Source organism: Tenrec ecaudatus, chromosome 1 (genome assembly GCF_050624435.1).
Source record: "Tenrec ecaudatus isolate mTenEca1 chromosome 1, mTenEca1.hap1, whole genome shotgun sequence".
NCBI classification, from domain to species: Eukaryota; Metazoa; Chordata; class Mammalia; order Afrosoricida; family Tenrecidae; genus Tenrec; species Tenrec ecaudatus.
Genome location: NC_134530.1, coordinates 18,035,296 through 18,053,201, shown reverse-complemented (window position 1 = coordinate 18,053,201; position 17,906 = coordinate 18,035,296). Strand labels below are relative to the sequence as shown.

Sequence of the window (17,906 nt, the reverse complement as noted above, 5' to 3'; positions counted from 1 at the left end):
CCAACTTGTAACCATGATGCCACCAGGGCACCTATTCTGCCAAACAGTCTTACACAATTCATACATGAATCTATATGGCTACGTTCCAATAAAACTTTATTTATAAACACTGGCATTTGAATTTTAACTTTCCTGTGTCATGCAATAGTGCATTCCATCTATTTTAACCATTCAAAAATATAAAAATTCTTAGTTTAAAGGCTGTACAGAAACGGGAAGTTTTGGATGAGTGGCTAGAGTTTGCCTACCCTGTTTTAATGTGGTTGGAGAGTAGAAAAGGCTGTGACCAGATGGCGTCCATTTCAGCTCAACAGGACTCTCAGGGCCTGGGGGGTGGGGGGGGCAATAGACCCAGGGCAGGGAGTAGAGAGGAGTCCAGGATGCAGTAGGGAACTGATCATCCCCCTTATGTCCCTAGATGTGGATGAGTGCACTTCCGGACAACACCGATGCCACAGGTCCACCCACTGCCTTAACAAGAGGGGCAGCTATGAGTGCCACTGTCTGAATGGCTGGGTGGCCAAGGCTGGACATGAGAATGGTCTAATCACTACCATCTGTGAAGGTATATGGCCCTTACACATACACATACATGCACATACATGTGCATGCACACATATACATATACATGACTGTGCACATACATATGCACTCACACAAGTTCTTACAGAACATGCACACACACATGCTAGTCATCACCTACTTTTCTTTTCTGCAGAGAACTTCTTTCCCTCATGGGCACCACCTTCTGAAATCAAGAGTCAGGTGAGTAATACCTGGGCAAGGCCAGAAAGCATGAAGACCCTTCCCAACACCATCTTCATGTCTATCCTGGCACCAAGCTTCCCCCTCTCAGACGTGCCCTTCATCTTTATCTTCTCCCCACAGAGTCTCTCCCACTTCTTTGACAAAGTCCATAAATTATCCCAAGACTTCAAGCCAGCCCTAGTTCAGAACACTATCCAGGTAAATTCATCGTCATGAGAAAGGCAAGATGGTCACCTTGGTCTGGGTAGAGACTACTCCCCAGGTGCTGGGAACTGCAATTGGCCTCTCACGGTGGAGACACTCAGACATCTGGAAACACTCTTAGACAATCAGGTGCATGGATTCATGGCTCTTTCTATGTTCCTTCTGGATTGGTCTTAAGTTATGCATGGCATTCCTGATCCAAGTTGACCTCTGAGGAAACCAGTGTCGTCGTTATCCCAGCATTTAACAGACGGTCTTAAGGACATAGTTCTCTGGGATGGAGCAGTCAGGGCATGTGGGTTGCCACTCTGACCCATAACCCACTAGCTCTGTTCCCTATGTCCCAGGACCTCATACAAGGGGTGGATGAGCTTCTGGAGGCTCCTGGGGATTTGGAGAACCTGACCCACCCAGAGAAGCACTGTGTGGCCACTGAGCTGCTTAGTGGGCTAGAGAATGTCTTGAGAGGCTTGAGCAAGATCCTGCCCACCAAGTCATTGACCTTGAATGCTCCTGGAGGCACAGGTGAGTCTCTGGATTTTTTTCACTTTGTAAAATCGTTGAAATACAGTTACAAATGCCCTAGGCAAATGTCCTTGCAAGGTAGACCTCACCCATTAGCAGTTGCTTCTGCTGCTTCTTTTTCTTCTTTTTTTCTTTTTGAGATCACACAATGCCAGTCAAATGCTTTCTATGTAAGTATAACCTTTGGGGATAACTTGATTTTCAAATCGTAAAAACAATCAACAGTATTACACAAGTTAAGTATTTAGTTCAATACGGGAAATGTATGTGGTTTATCAGCATAGATAAAAAGCTATTCCTAGTTTCGAAAGCAATGTCTTACTTCTGCCATCCCACGTGCCCCTCCCGTCATGGCAGAACTGTCTCTGAAGGTACAGGAGCGAGGAGTCGGGAATGTTACCCTGAGCCAGGATAACACGGAGATGCTGCTGGACTGGAACACAATACAGGAATCTAGTGACTCCGGTAATGCTGGGGAGGGGAGGGGAAGGACACGAAGACCTGTTGATAGGGTGGACAGGAGAACCAGAGATGTAATACACAAAGAATTCAAGATTAAAGGGAAGTATGGAGTGGATGGGAGCCAAAAGAGAAGAGGATATGATAAGGAAGTACTTTGAGGAAGAGGTCCTATTAGGACCCCAGGAAGTCAACCTTCGTCTTTTCTTCCAGGGCCTTCCGTGGTGGGCCTGGTCTCCACTCCAGGAATGGGCAAGTTAATGGCTGGGGCAGCTCTTCAAGAGACACATGAGGGCTTGCTGTGGGGAGTCTCTCCTAGCTTGCTCTCAGACATCATCTCTGCTTTCCTGAGCAAGAATGACACTCATGACCTCAGCTCCCCGGTCACCTTCACATTCTCCCACCATGTGGGTCTTGGTGGGACAGGGAGGGGGTATAAAAGGAAGAGGTATGGAGGGGATGTGGGCACCATCTGGCTTGTCCAATTCAGTCATGGGACTCAGGAATGCCCCTATGGCTGCATCACCTCCAAACAACAATAGCAACTCTTCCCAAGTCAGCTTTGGGTCAACACCTATGAAAACCAGGATTGCCAGATCACATCCATGCCCTGTTTCCACAGCCAGTGACCCCTGGCCTGGGGCAAGAGATCGTCTGTGCCTTCCTGGAACATGAAAAAGGCCACTGTGGTCACTGGGCCACCACAGGCTGCAGGACGGTGATCACCAGAGACGACAGCACCACCTGCAGCTGCACCCACCTCAGCAGCTTTGCCGTCCTCATGGCCCACTACGAAACGCAGGTGAGACGATGGAATCAGGGATGCTTGGAGCTATGGGGCCAGAAAGAAAGAGGTATAGATGGGTATGAAATGGACAGCAGACACCCAAATCAGAACAAAAAAGGCTATTTGTTCACAGCTTGACAGTCAGCAAGGTCGTCTGCCACAGTCCGTGTATTTGGCAGACACTCAAAGGCAAGGCAGGAGAGTGGGAAACTGGCAGGAAGGGAAGGCTTCAGGTGTGCCCTGATTGGAAGCTGAGGGCCTGAGAGAAGAGTAGAGGTGGGATAATGCGGAGTCAGGCATCTTCTGTGCTGGGTTAAGGAAACAGTTCATATTTGGTGTTCTCCAATTGGACCTGAGTTGGAAAGAGTGATAAGTAATTAAGGAAGCTGTCAGTTGTTCATCAAACCCTCTCCGTGTGGGACTCGGCATTGCAAGGGTGGTTGTTTGCCTTCCTGGGCTTGAAGCAACAGAAAAGTCTCACTACCCGGACTTGTTGTTGAAGGATGTATGTGGGTCAGAGTTCTGGTGTTATATATGGTGTCACCATGTGCATATGTTCCATTGGTGTCTCATGAGAGAGGTCTGAAGGGTCAGGGAGCCAATGAGAGTAGGAGGATCAGGTGACATACATTATCTTTGAATCACTAGGAATTAAGATACACGCAAGTGCTTTCAGGTGATGAAAATCCACCTGGAAATAAAGTTTCAGTGGTTGTAACTACGTGGGTCGACCTCATAGGAACCTGGAGACACGAAAACCCCACTTCAAGATATTTTCTCCCATCCGTTTTCTGCAGAACACTTTGTGCAAGTTTGCCATTTAGTTTTGTTAAAAACAAGATACTCACTTGCCTTATTATTTATCAGTGTCATTCATACTGATTACAATCAGGATCCCTGGTGATGGTTCCAGTTAGGTGTTGAGCTGTTACCTGAAGGGTTGGCGGTTCAAATTCACCAGTGGGGAAGGATTAAATTGAAGACCTCCCTCCCAATCAAATTTTCCAGGGAAAAGTTTCATTCTGAGGAGTAAAAAGAAAATAAAATTTCTTCAGAGTCATTTTAAAGATAATTGAAACATAAAGCACCAGTTGACATATAGTTTGGGGCTTCCTTTCAATTTATATGGCTCGTGCATATTTAACATCGTATTACCAAACTCCTTCCCAAAAGGTTATCGTTCACAACCTCACCAGCAGCATATGTGAGCGCCATACTTTTAACCTGTTCTGTTCTAATCGGCATGTTCTGAAAAGGCAATTTTATCCACTGTAGGAGCATTATGACCACGCACACCTCTTTGCAGGAGGAGGATCCCGTGCTGACTGTGATCACCTACGTGGGGCTGGGCCTCTCCCTGCTGTGCCTGCTCCTGGCAGCCCTCACCTTCCTCCTGTGCAAAGCCATCCAGAACACCAGCACCTCCATCCACCTGCAGCTCTCACTCTGCCTCTTCCTGGCCCACCTCCTCTTCCTCATTGGAATTAACCGAACTGAACCCAAGGTACGGCAGTGTCTCTACAGTCTCTGGCTCTGCATAAGGAAGGCTGGGTTCAAGGCTCCATGCTGTACTTGACCCCTTAGTCAATGGCCTTGAGTCCCAGAAAGGCTAGAGGGGTAAGTAGTCCTCAGTCAACTAGAAAATCAACTTCTTCTCCACATAGACCAGAATTCTGCCCACTGGTAGGCACATGGGAAGCTGCAGGGACACCCAACACCCTGGCACCTACTCTGGGTGACTCCCCTGCCTCTCCTAGATGCTGTGCTCCATCATCGCTGGCGCCTTACACTACCTCTACCTGGCCGCCTTCACCTGGATGTTTCTGGAAGGCCTGAACCTCTTCCTCACTGCGAGAAACCTGATGGTGGTCAACTACTCCAGTATAAACAGATTCATGAGGAAGCTCATGTTCCCTGTCGGTTATGGAATTCCAGCCGTGATTGTGGCCATTTCTGCAGTAGCCAGACCTCGGCTTTATGGAACATCTGCTCGGTAAATGCAAAGCCCACCTGTGTTTATTCTTTCCAGCTCAACCATAGCCACCACCAGGATCAATGTATCATTTTGATTTCACCAGACTATATAGGCAAAAACTAAGTAGCCACTCCACAGACATCAATGGTGACTACTTTTGAATCTTTTAGATTTAATTATTCTAAGCATAAATTATATCAGATATGTGTGATTACATACATATCCTCCTAGCCATATGTTATGTTCCTAATTCTATACTGATATTATGTTGGGCCCCTAATGAAGCAAATGGTTTGTGCTCAGCTGTCAAGATCAAGATTGATGATTGAAACCCATTCAGTCCTCTGTCTACAAAGGTGCCTCCAGATGACTTCACACCATTCATCTTTCAGTGAGCTGCTGAATGCTTAACCGTTTGTGCCACCCTGGAACTATTGCCTAATTGTCCGTCTTCCTTACCTGGCTGTGTTGTGCTGGGTTGTCTAAAGAAACAAATCCAGTGGCCCTCCCATATGTATAAGAAAGAGCTTTGTATCCAGAAGTAATTTTATAACAAGAAAGCATCCCAGCCCAATCTAACTTAAGTCTATGAGCCCTCTTCAGACTCATTTAGCTGTGGGCCAACGATGCAGAAAAGTGAATTGGGATGCAGGCAGATCATAGGTGCAGAGTCGAATGGATCCAAGGTCAACGGAAACATGGCAGGGTACCAACAGCTCTCTGGGTCAGTGGCCCACATGGGGCTTCCCCTGAAGGCCGACAGAGTCCCAGCAAGCAGGAAGTGAGGAGCAGAGAGAGAGAGAAGCTCCCAGTTTCTCCCTTATTAAAAAAAAGTGCATTCACTTAAGGAGGCATCATCAGGCTGAAACCTGATTGACAGGTTAGAATCCACTCCCACACTTTCATACAAAGTCAAATGTACCTAAAATCTAACTGCCACATTATCTGACGTCTACTTGAGCACAGAGAGCAGTTTATCTTAAACACCATCGGGATTTCCAAGCAAGCAGCCTGTGGTGGCTTGTGTGTTGGTGTGATGCTGAAGGCTGTGCCAATCCTGCTTTAAATACTAGCAGGATCGCCCATGAGAAACCAGGTCAGAGAGCTTCCGGACTAAAGGCAGAATAGGAAGAAGGAAAGGGAGGTCCACTTCCGAGGGGTTTGCCCCTGAAGCATCATGAAGAGCAGGGGAACACTGTCTCATCTAATGCCAGAAGATAAGCTCATTAGCTTGGTAGGCGCTCAATGTATGGACAAGACTGACTGGCACGGTAGCTCAACACAGGCTCAAGCTTAACAATACTTTTGAGAGCCAGGCAGTGTTCCCACTGTTGTCCATGTGGTCACTATGAGTGGAAACCAATCTGATGACAGCTAACAACACCAAAAAGCAAAGCCAAACGCAGATCCTGGACACAGGAGACACTTAACGTTTGGCAAATGAATCAGCATAGTCAAATTTATTTAATTCTTTATCCACAAGGGTCGATGAATTCTTGAATCTCTTCCCATCTCCCTCTCAGCTGCTGGCTTCACACAGACAAAGGATTTCTGTGGACCTTCCTTGGACCGGTCTGCGCCTTCATCTCTGTGAGTGACGACGTTCATACTGTCCAGCTGAGGGTCATTCCAAAGATAAGTGTGTAAAGGCAGTTATAGATACAATGATAAATCCTTCCAGTTTTCTTAAGACTGGAAAGAAGATCTTTTAGGGATTTCCTAGATGAGAGACTTCCAGGCAAACTGAAATCTAGGAACCTCGGATGACTTGGTCATTCTAGCTACTGTACAGTTATTTCCTTCAGTAACTGTGTGTTTGGTTTGGTTCCCAATGACTGCTGCATCGTACAAGATTTTCCTATATTCTGGTACTGAATGAGCTACCAGAGAGACTGAGCAGGTGGGTAATCTATTGTGATATCTGATATTGTGTAATCTACTGTGATAACCTGGTATCTATTGTGGGGTTTCTGCAGATAAATTTGGTTTTCTTCCTGATGACCATCTGGATTGTGGGAAACAAACTCACCTCCCTCAACAAGGATGTATCCACCCTGAAGAACACAAGGTAAGATGGAGCAGAGGGTGCACACCCAGACATGTGTTCCAGGGAGCAAGGCCATGTAGCTCTAAGCTACGGACATCCATGCTCAGTGCTTCGGAGAACCCCAGAGGAGAGAGATGTGGAGACCTGCCTTTGACTGCCAGCTTAGACTTCTGTGGTTTTCCACTGACACCCAAGCCAAAAACATTTTATCCGTTCATAACCCCAGGACATGACTCTTAAAACTAGAGAGACATGACTCTGTTCTGACTAGCAGGAACTATTGTGTGGTACAACGGCAAAGATCTAAAGAACAGTCATATCCTTATAAATCTCATAAAAATACATAACTGTTCCCAGAGTCCAGCATGCCCTTTATGCCTTCACCTCCAACCAGGTCCATGGTCTTCCCTCAGCCTATCTACTCTTCCACTAATGGAATCAAGTCCAATAGCCTTGCATCACATCCTCCAGAAAGAGTTGACTGTCCTATGTTTTCTTCAACTTTCCTCTGAATTAATGGATTCTATTGGGAAAGACCACCTCTTGACTGTCAGTGGTAGCTTGTGTGTTGCTATGATACCGGAAATTATGTCACTAGTATTTCAACCAAAGTGAACAGGTTTCAGCAAAGATTCCAGGCTAAGGACAGGTTGTGAAAATGAACAGACTGTTTGCTTCAGAGGAATTAGCCACTGAAAAGCTTATGTCTAGCATGGAAACATTGTCAGATACTGAAAACCTCAGGAATAAGAAGCATAATGGCATCGTGGTTACATGTTGGGTTGCTAACTGCAAGGGCTGCAGTTCAAAACCACCAGCCAGTCCTCAGGAGAAAACCGAAGCTTTCTACTCCTGTAAAGAATTAGTCTCAGAAACCCACAGGGGCGGCTCTACCCTGTCTTATAGGGTCATTGTAAGTCACAATTGACCCGGTGGCAGTGAGATTGGCTTTGGTTCTTATTGTCAGAGATTGTCCCAGATAATGAGCCCCTCATGTCAGAAAGCACGCAAAACATGATTGAGGAAGAGTTGCCCTCTCAAAGTAGAGTCGACCATCATTACATAAGAGTAAAGTCTGTGGGAGTAAAGCCTTTGGGACTTTCATTTGCTTATGGGGCAATATTCAAATTGTGGGGGAACAGCTGCAAACATCAACTAATAATCAGAACTTGGAATGTATTATGCATTAACCTAAGAAAATTGGAAGTTGTAAAAAGTTAAATAGGATGCATGCAGATCAATATCCTAGGTGTTGGTGAGCTGAAATGGACTGGTATTAGCCACTTTGAATCAGAAAACCATCGGGCTTACTATGGCAGAAATGGCAGAATCAAGAGGAATGGTATCAGGATCATCGTGAGAAAGGACATTTCAACGCCTATCTTGAAGTACAATGCAGTCAGTGATAGGACAATATCTATCTGCATCGCATACCAAGAAATCCAATTAATGCAAAAATTATTCAACTTTATGCACCAAGCACTAAAGCTAGTGATGAAGAAACTGAAGGATTCTAGCAACATTGCCAGTCTGAAATTGATCAAACATGTAATCAAGATGCACTGATACTTACTGGTGATTAGAATGCAAAAATTGGAAGCAGTGAAACACTCGTTAGAAAATGTGGCCTTGGTGACAGAAATGAAGCTGGAGATTGCATGACAGGATTTTGCAAGACTAGTGACTTGTTCATAGGAAATATCATTTTTCAACAATATAATAGATGACTATACACATGGATGTCTCCTGATGGAATATGTTGTTGTTGTTGTTAGGTGTCATTGAGTTGACTCCAACCTATAGAGACCCTACACACAACAGAATGACATGCTTCACGGTCCTGCTCCATCCTCACAATTATTCCTATGCCTGAGCCTATTGATGCAGCCACTGTGTCCATCCATCTCGAGGGCCTTCCTCTTCATCACTGCCCCTCCACTTTACCAAACATGATGTCAAGGAAGCCTGACAATATATCCAAAGTACATAAGACCAGGTCTTGCCATCCTTGCTTCTAAAGCACACTCTGGCTGTACTTCTTCCAACACAGATCAGTTTGTCCTCTAAGCAGTCCATGGTACTTTCAATATTCTTCTCCAGCACCACAATTCAAATGCATCAATTCTTCTATGGTCTGCCTTATTCAATGTCTAACTTTCAAGTGCATATGAGGCAATGGAGAATACCACAGCTTGGGTCAGGAGCACCTCAGTCCTTGAAGAAATACCCTTGCTCTTCAATACTCTAAAGAGATCTTGTGCTGTGGACACAGCAGTCAAGAGATCAGACAACTCATTGCATTGGGTAAATCTGCTGCACAAGACCTCTTTAAGGTGCTGAAAAGCGAGGATGTTACTTTGAGAACTGGGTTCTACTGGCATAAGCCATGGTATTTTCAATTGCCCTCTGTGCGTGTGAACGTTGGGCATTGGATAAGGAAGACTGAAGAATTGGTGTGTTTAAACTGTGGCACTGGGGAAGGATGTTGAAATCACCATGGACTGCCCAAATAATGAACAAATCTGTCTTCAGAGAAGTACAGCCAGAACCTCCTTAGAAAGCAGAATGGTGAATGCTCATCTGACTGCTTGGACCTGTTGTCAAAAGAGACCGGTCCCTGGAGAAGGGCTCATGCTTGACAAAGGAGAGCGCAGAACAGGAAGGCCCTGAACTAGAGGAATGAGCATAACGGCTGCAGCATCGGACTTGAACATGAGGATAACTGTGACGATGTGCAGGGTCGTGTTCAGCTCCACACAGAGTCGCTGTGAGTCGGAACTGACTCCTTGGCACCTAACAACATGGGAGAAAGAAGGAGTCCTGGTGAAGCGATGCTTACGTACTTGGCTGCCAGGCTAAAGTTCGGTGGTTCAAACCCGCCGTACGCTCCACAGGAGAAAGGAGTGGCAGTCTGCTTCCATAAAGATGATAACTTGGGAATACCTGTGGGGGAGGTCTACTCTGTCCTAGATGGCCACTGGTTTGGGGTTTTTTATATTGGGAAAGAGTCCCTGGATGATGCAAACAGTTAAGCCCTTGATCATGTGATCTGCTTCAATCAAAAATGCCACCAAGAAAATCCTATAGAACATGCTATTCTTTAACACATGAAATTGCCATCCGTCAGAATTTATTCCACAGGAATAGGTTTGGGGAGATAGTTTTTGTTTTGTTTTCCTGGGAAAAGCATGCTCTGGGTCACTTTACTCATAAAGACAGAAAGAGTCTTGGATGGGAGCCAGGATATGCTAACTGCAATTCACAAAACATTTTAAATTATTTGTTTCTGCCTTTTTTAAATTTTGCAGAGGGCCTTATTGTTTACAGAGTACTTTTCACATAGATTAAACACAAAAACAAAACCTTGAGTCTATTTCAATTTATAGCAGTCCTATGGGACAGAAAACTGTACTGTATGGTTTCCAAACTTTTTCTTTCCAGAACCATTTTATTGGGAGCTAAGACAGATATCATATCATTCCATACTTAAATCACATCAAGCAGTATTATACAACTGCTACCACAACCCGTTTCAAACATTCTCTTTCTTCTTGAACTCCTTGACATCAGCTCCTTTTTACACACCGCCACCACCACTGTACTGCCCAGAAACAATTATCCTACTTGCTGTCTCTACAGTTTCGTCAATCCCGGGTTTCATAGACTGAAAAACAGAAAAACATAGAACAAAAATTCAAGAGGGTTAGCCCCAATGACAAAATACATCTGAGATAAAACAACAATATGAAAAAACAGCAATAGAATAGAGAAAATGTTGAAAATCAGATCCAACCCAATGTCCCCCAGGGGAGGGATCAACTGACAAGGTTTAAACCACTTAAGGAAGGTTTATCACTTTGATCGCCTGTACTCATCTCTCCAATGCACTCGGTTTGGTAGCCAGTTTCTTTCCATCCCTCTATTATGGATGGAGGGAATTCACTGGAGGCTCATTTCCTGTGTATGTAGATCTCACAAATGTACCCTGGGCTCCCACTGTCAACTACAGCCTTCTGCAAGCTGGCATCTCACAATTTAGGCTCTAATACTATTCCTTCTGTGTTAGACAGGGTTCTCTGGGGAAACAAAACCAGAATGCTAATAATTTTACATACATTTATACAGATAGAAAGATATATAACATAAGAAATAAACAGTTAATTAAATTACAATGGCTCAGTGCAACTCACTCCCGAGAGACAGTTGTGAGACACTGGCAGTCCTTCAAGTCTTGAGGGCCGTCAGGTCGTCCTTGTAGATCAATTCAGGCTCTCCAGACACAGGCAGCAAACAGCAAGGCAGGTCACCAACAGTCAGCCAGATGACAGCGTCTGACAGTCCCCAGCTCAAGAGATGTAAATTCCAATGGTGTGGCGAAGCAGGTCTTGAAGGAACCTCAAATTACAGAGATACAGTCCATGAGTTAGGTGTCCCACAGGTAATGTAGCTTACAAACTGAGGCACAGAACAAGCAAGGCAGCGGCACTGTGATGATCAAAGAGCAAGAGGCCAGAAAGGCGAGGCTCACTGAGCCATTTCTCTCTCTGCCCTTCTATTAATCCCACATGTGTTTATCGGCCAGGTTGGCACAATAAACTGACTACCTCACCTTCCTCCAGTTTTGATTATATAATTCATAATTCTTCAGTCACTGATGTTGGCGTGCTTCTTTCATGTGGACTTACTTGACATCTCACTTAGATGGCTGCTTGTTTAGAGACAAGCCTTTAAGACCCAAGACACTATTATATCTGAAAGCCAGGCACCATCTGATTTCTTCCCCACACTTTGCCATAACACTCTGTGTTCCCTTCCTGATAGCAAGTATTGAGCAGGGCCATGGATGTAAGAACTGATTGTTTTTCATTTGGAGCTAGGATCTAGTGCAAGCCCAAAACCAATTTCTGGATCTCTCGCTTTTATCTTCCTTTGGCTCACTTTAGACACCTCCTTGTTAATTTATGGTACAGCCTTGTCAATCATCCCCCTGGGAAATACATATCTTCTGTTAATATTGCCATTGATGAGCCCCTGGTACTTCTTTTTTAAAGCACTATTGAGAGAGGAATATTGGGTCGATGTAAGTTAACTCTAGATCGCAATGCCTGAAATATTCACTTACATAGAATCACTCCTTTCGGGCTGGATGCTATTTACACAAACAATGGGAGTTGGTTGTCTGGGAAATTTTATAACAATATTCGCTGTCACAGGTTTGCTGGAATAAGATATATCTTAATGTAACATATAGGGCACTGGTTTACTAAGTGTTCCACCTACCTACAGTTCAGTAATCTTGGTATGATTATTTTCTGCTCCTTCAAACACCGTGCATTTTCAGTCCTAAATCCTCAGGTTACCAGTTTTTAACTCGACTATAGGCTTTAAATAAAGAGAGGTGTTAACTTTTCATGCTTGTGGCACCGAGCCAAATGAGATTTTTTAAAAGAATCCATTTGCATAGCGATTCAGATAACCTGATATGTATCAGAGGACAACTGTCATTCATATGGCTTCTAGCAACTCATTTTTCAGAAGATCAAAAGGCCTTTATTCTGAGGCACTTGGAGATTAACTCCAATTTCCGGTGGTAGCATGTTAACTGTTTGCACCACACAGGGATTCCTGGGGCACAGTACATCCTCAGTAATGTCAGTTGACTAAATTTAGCAGGTCCATGAAAAACCTTAATTCTTTGGAAACCCATATTATGAAGTATCATTATCCCACTAAATCCACAGCAAAATGCCATTGTGGAACCAAGTGGACTTTCCTTTAGGGAAATCACTCACAATGAAGGCCAAGGTTGATCACAACTCAGTCTAACTCATCACCAGAGGAGGAAGGCTAGGGCATCCCCGGGGTAAACATAAAAATGCCATTGATTTGGATGCTGTTGGAGCCTCACAGGTATTCTTTCTCATCCTTGCCAGGATGCTGACATTTAAAGCAATGTCTCAGCTCTTCATCCTGGGCTGCACCTGGTGTCTGGGCATCCTACAGGTGGGCCCAGCTGCCCAGGTCATGACCTACCTCTTCACCATCCTCAGCAGCCTGCAGGGTGTCTTCATCTTCCTGGTGTACTGTGTCCTCAGTCAGCAGGTACTACTGTCCTACTCCTATGTATAGCTATTCTTGTTTTCAACCTATCAGTGAGCTGTCCCTGAGCATGCTTTGTCACTGCAGGTCCGGGAGCAATACAGGAAATGGTTCCGAGGGATCAGAACATTGAGAGCAGAATCTGAGACGTACACTCTCTCCAGCAGAGTCTTGTCTGATGCCTCCAAGCCTAACCTGGTAAGATCTTCACAGAGCACGTTACTGACTGCCCCCCTTGAGTAGCATGTGCCTGTCACACCGGGAAACCCGAATCTACCACACGTGAGACTCCACTGCTGTTCCCACTCATTGTCTCCCTCAGAGGAATTTCTAATTCACAAACATCTTCCACTACTTTCACTCAGACAGGGCTGTGCTTACTGGACACACGATCATGTTTGCATCGTTGCACGTATTTGGCATCCACTTGGACCCCAAATGGTGCTTATACGTTTTAGTTTTATTGGGTCAAAAGATGCAAAACACATACAAGTTTTGAACGATGTCATATTAAACTGAATAGTCAGGGACTAGGAATCTGACGTGGTGATGCACAGACCCTCAGAGTCACAGCATCACCCTTTATGTCACAGTCACTTCATGCCATCCCCTAACTGAAGAGCAAGCCATGCAGTGTATGTATATAGTCATTAATGGAAAGAAACGTATCACTGTGGGACTTTCTTTTGAAATCTACTGTAGTTCCTGGTATTTTCAGCTGGTATGTGTCCTTCAGAACCAGAGAGGAGACACAGAGAGCAGAAGATAACACACTTGTGGGTTCAGATTTACAAAGCCTTTCTTCACATTTTTGCTCACGGGCTCATCACATAAGCTTTTGGAGATGAGTGCTATCCCTACACGTTCCTAGTTGGAAGGAAAGCAAGGTTCATGGGAGTGAATTGTGCAGTCTGCTCATTCTCCCGACCAGCTTCAGTTAGCCCTGTCATACCGTCTGGATCATCTGCTAGTTCATCCACGACACAGTGCGCCTTCCCACATTCTTCACTCATCTTTCTAGTTCCTCTCTCCCAGAAAGTGTTCTCACCAACTTTTCACAGAAAAAATACCAGTCAGTACGGTGACACGACATTGACCATGGACTCTTGTCACACTCTTGTCTAATTAGCAACCCTGCCCTTCTAGTTACATTCCATTGTTGTTACCATAAAGATACAACCGCAAATAAGAAAATACAGCTACAAATAGCCATTAACAATTAGAGTATGGAATGTTCACAATATGAATCTTAAATATTGAAATTCACTAAAAATGCAATGTATAAAGATTGCTATCCTATACAACAGTGAGTTGAAATGGACTGGTATTGGCCATTTTGAATCATATACTCATATGGACTATTACGCCAGGAATAACAAACTGAAGAAGTAGATCAGGACATTTATCATCCAAAATAACCTCTCAAGATCTATCATGAATTATAACACTATCAGTGATAAGTTAATATTCATATACCTACAAGGAACAGCAGTTCATATAATTATTACCCAAATTTATGAACTAATGCCAAAGATGGTGTGCCAGTCAGGTGGACTAGAGAAAAAAATTCACAGACACTCACATGTGTATAAGAAAGAGTTTTATATACAAGAACAATTGAATATTGAGAAAACATACTAGCTCAAGTCCATAAGTCTGATATTAGCCCATATGCCCAATACCGAGTTATAAATTACTCTTCAGACTCATGAAACACATGTCATGATGCCAAACGCAGGAAGACCACAGGCCAGTGGGTGAAAAGTCTTGTGGATCCAGTGGAGGTGTAAACATCTCAGCACTGGCATGGGTCTCCACGTAGCTCCTCCAACTCTAGGGCTCTGGCTGCCATCAGCATAGGTCCATGTGACTTGTCAGTGGAGAGTCTCTCAGGGAGTGAGCCTGTGTCCCACCTTCAAAGAGTTATTTATCAACTTAGTGTCTCCAAATGAGGTCATCAAGCTGGAACCTGATTGACAGGTTAAACTCCACCCTTTCACTCATAAGTCTCAAATTAACAGCAGATTATGTAACTACCACAGATGAAGAAACTTAAAATTTTTCCAACTTCTGAAGATTCAGATTGATCAACCATGCAGTCAAGATGCATTATTAATAATTACTCAGTGATAGGACTGCAAAAGTCAGAAACAAAGAAGGATCTGTGTCGGAAAACCTGCCCTTGACAGTATAAATGATGCAGCAGATCGCATGATAGATTTTTGCAAAACCAATAGCTCAGTCATTGCAAACACATTTTTCATCAACATAAATGGTAACTCTACAGGTAGACCTTGCCAGATTACATACACAGGGATCAAATCTATTACATTCGTAGAGACCATGGAGAACTCAATATCATTCATCAGAACAAGTCCAGGAGCCAACTGTGAAACAAACTATCAAATGCCCATATGCAAGTTCAAGTTTAAGTTGGAGAAAAATTTTTAAAGTTCACAAAAGTCAAAGTATGACCTTGACTATGTCCCACCTGAATTTAGAGAACATCTCAAAAGAAATGGATGCATTGAACACTAATGACAGAAGACCAGATGAGTTGTGCGATGTCATCAAGGACAAGATCTGTACACATGAAGAAAGCAAATTGTCACTTAAAAGACAGGAAAGAGAGAAAAGATAAAAGTGGATGTCAGAAAAGACTCCAAAACTTGCTCTTGATCACAGAGTGGCTGAAGCAAACAAAAGAAATGAAATTAAAAAGTTGAACAGAAAATTTCAAAGGTGACTCAAGATGGTGAAGTATTAGAATGATGTATGCAAAGACCGGAAGCTAGAAAACTAAACACACCTGGCATTGCTCAAGATAAAATAATTGAAGAAAAAGATCATGCCTTGGGTTTCAATATTGAAGAATACTGTGAGCAAAATATTGAACATCACAGAACGCATCAAAAGAAAATGGAATCAATACACAGAGTCACACACAAAAATTGGTTGACATTCAACCAGCTCAGGAGGTCAGATGTAACCAAGAATTGATGGTAGTGAACGAGGAAGTCCAAGCTGCATTGAAAGTATTGACAAAAGCCAAGGTTCCAGGAACTGATGGAATATGAATTCAGATGTCTCAACCAAATGGATGTAATGCTGGAAGTTCTCACAAGTCTGTGCTAGGAAATTTAGAAGATAGTTACCTGAGCAACTGACTGGAAGAGATCCATGTTTATGTCCACTCCAAAGAAAGGTGATCCAACAGAATGCAGAATTATTCAACAATATCATTAGTATCATCAAGAAAAATTTGTTTTTTAATTTTTTTATTGGGAGCAGCCAGCTAGGGTGTAGACATTGGTATTTCCCCATCCAGAGGGAAAAGAGTGATGAGAGTCAAAAGACATGTGGAAACAGTTAGTTTAATGGACTAATGAACCACGGAAACATCAGTATCCACAATTCTGAGACCAGAACTAGACGGCACCTGACTACCACTGCCAGCTGCTGTGAAAGGATCGCCTTAGAAGGTCATGGACAGAAACAGAGCAGAACTGAAAATCAAAAGAGACCAGGCTTATTGGTTGGATAGTGACACTTTGAACCCTGACTATATAGCGGGCTTTTAGTCACCTTCAAGACTGGAACTGAACGTATCCCTGTGAAAATGAGCTGAGCAGGAGGGTAGCGTTTACGAAAGAACAAAGGGTTAGAAAAGGAGGAATGGAAATTGAACACAGAGAAGAGAAATAAATTTTGGTACATGGAAAGGATTGAAATAGAAGGAACAAAATGTATATGAGCTGCTAAATATAGAACTAATGATCTGTTCTATAAACCTTCTCCTAAATAGCACGTAAAGCACTGTTGAAAATAATACATAAGCAGTACATCTACAGGATACTGCCCTAAGTTCAAACTGGATTGAGAATATGACATTGAATAAGGAATGTTATTGCCTCCATGTTCCCAAACAGTACCTATGTGCCCACCTTTCTAGATGGCCAGAAAGTTCATATTGTAACATCTCCATATGCAGAACACACTCGTTTATCTACAGTGCCACTGATCACAATTTGTCTTGCCTTGTTTTAAGTATTTAAATACATTTTATGCACTCATAGATAGATAGATAGATAGATAGATAGATAGATAGATAGATAGATAAAAGGCAAACAAAAAATCCCTATATTCCATAAGAAAAAAATTAAGGTTTTTGACAGGTCAGCAAAAACCTTAAATATCAGAGTTTGAATTTTATCCTCTAGGAAGTATAGGTCAAAAACTCTTAATTTGGAGCGATCTGGCTCGCTATCATTACTACCTATACTGGATGACTCTGATAGTTCATGACATACCAGGTCTGCTGGAATTCACTAACTTCTGACTTTTGATTGTCCTTTGATGAACAAAATTTTAATTTTGCTTAACTTGAATTATCTATTTGTCCTTTTTCTTTTGTTTTTTTAGCAATATGTGTCTTATCTAAGATTTAATTACCTGGCCCAAGTTCACAAGTTCCATCTTATTTGTGTTCTATGAGTTGTACAGTTTTAGCACTGACATTTAAATCTATGATCCATTTGGGGTTGTTTTTTTTTATATGGTGGAATCAGGGGGTGGTATCTTTTTATTCTGGTGCATGTGGGTGTGAAGTTACCCCAGCACTGTGTGTCAAAAAAAAGTGTCTTCCTCCCAGCCCCTACCCCATTGAATTATCTTTTTACAAGTTACTCTTTGTGGCAATGTTGTGGGAGAAAATGTGAAGGAAGTATATGGAACTGAGTTACTGAAGATTTGGGGTTTTTGCATCATAGAGCATGGTCGGCTGACTCCAGCACAGCCTAGGAAGCCTGAACTAATACCAGGGATTAAGTCTTATGCTTGATCTCCTTACAAAGACACTTCCTCAAGCTGAATTTATGTAACCCCCAAATCACCCTCACAGGACCTTCATAACACAACGTAAGAGAGGAATGAAGTACCCAATACAATACCCGCATGTACAGTGGATAACTCATCGTGGTTTGCCCAGCACTGTATTGGATTTAGTACAGAAGGCTCTACATCCCAGGAAACGTCTCACTTCT

General features: G+C 43.3%; 1 protein-coding gene across 1 annotated transcript in view; it reads left to right on the top strand.

The window, feature by feature from the left end:
• LOC142445703 (adhesion G protein-coupled receptor E2-like) overlaps positions 1-17,906 on the top strand; it is a 35,522-nt gene that overhangs the window by 6,438 nt on the left and 11,178 nt on the right. The window contains exons 4-16 of the mRNA XM_075547664.1: positions 419-565; positions 719-765; positions 889-966; positions 1,320-1,497; positions 1,855-1,962; positions 2,170-2,363; positions 2,579-2,758; positions 4,050-4,247; positions 4,501-4,736; positions 6,242-6,308; positions 6,695-6,786; positions 12,699-12,867; positions 12,952-13,103. Of these exons, the coding sequence (XP_075403779.1) occupies positions 419-565; positions 719-765; positions 889-966; positions 1,320-1,497; positions 1,855-1,962; positions 2,170-2,363; positions 2,579-2,758; positions 4,050-4,247; positions 4,501-4,736; positions 6,242-6,308; positions 6,695-6,786; positions 12,699-12,867; positions 12,952-13,103 (1,846 nt within the window). The remainder of the gene's footprint in view (positions 1-418; positions 566-718; positions 766-888; positions 967-1,319; positions 1,498-1,854; positions 1,963-2,169; positions 2,364-2,578; positions 2,759-4,049; positions 4,248-4,500; positions 4,737-6,241; positions 6,309-6,694; positions 6,787-12,698; positions 12,868-12,951; positions 13,104-17,906) is intronic.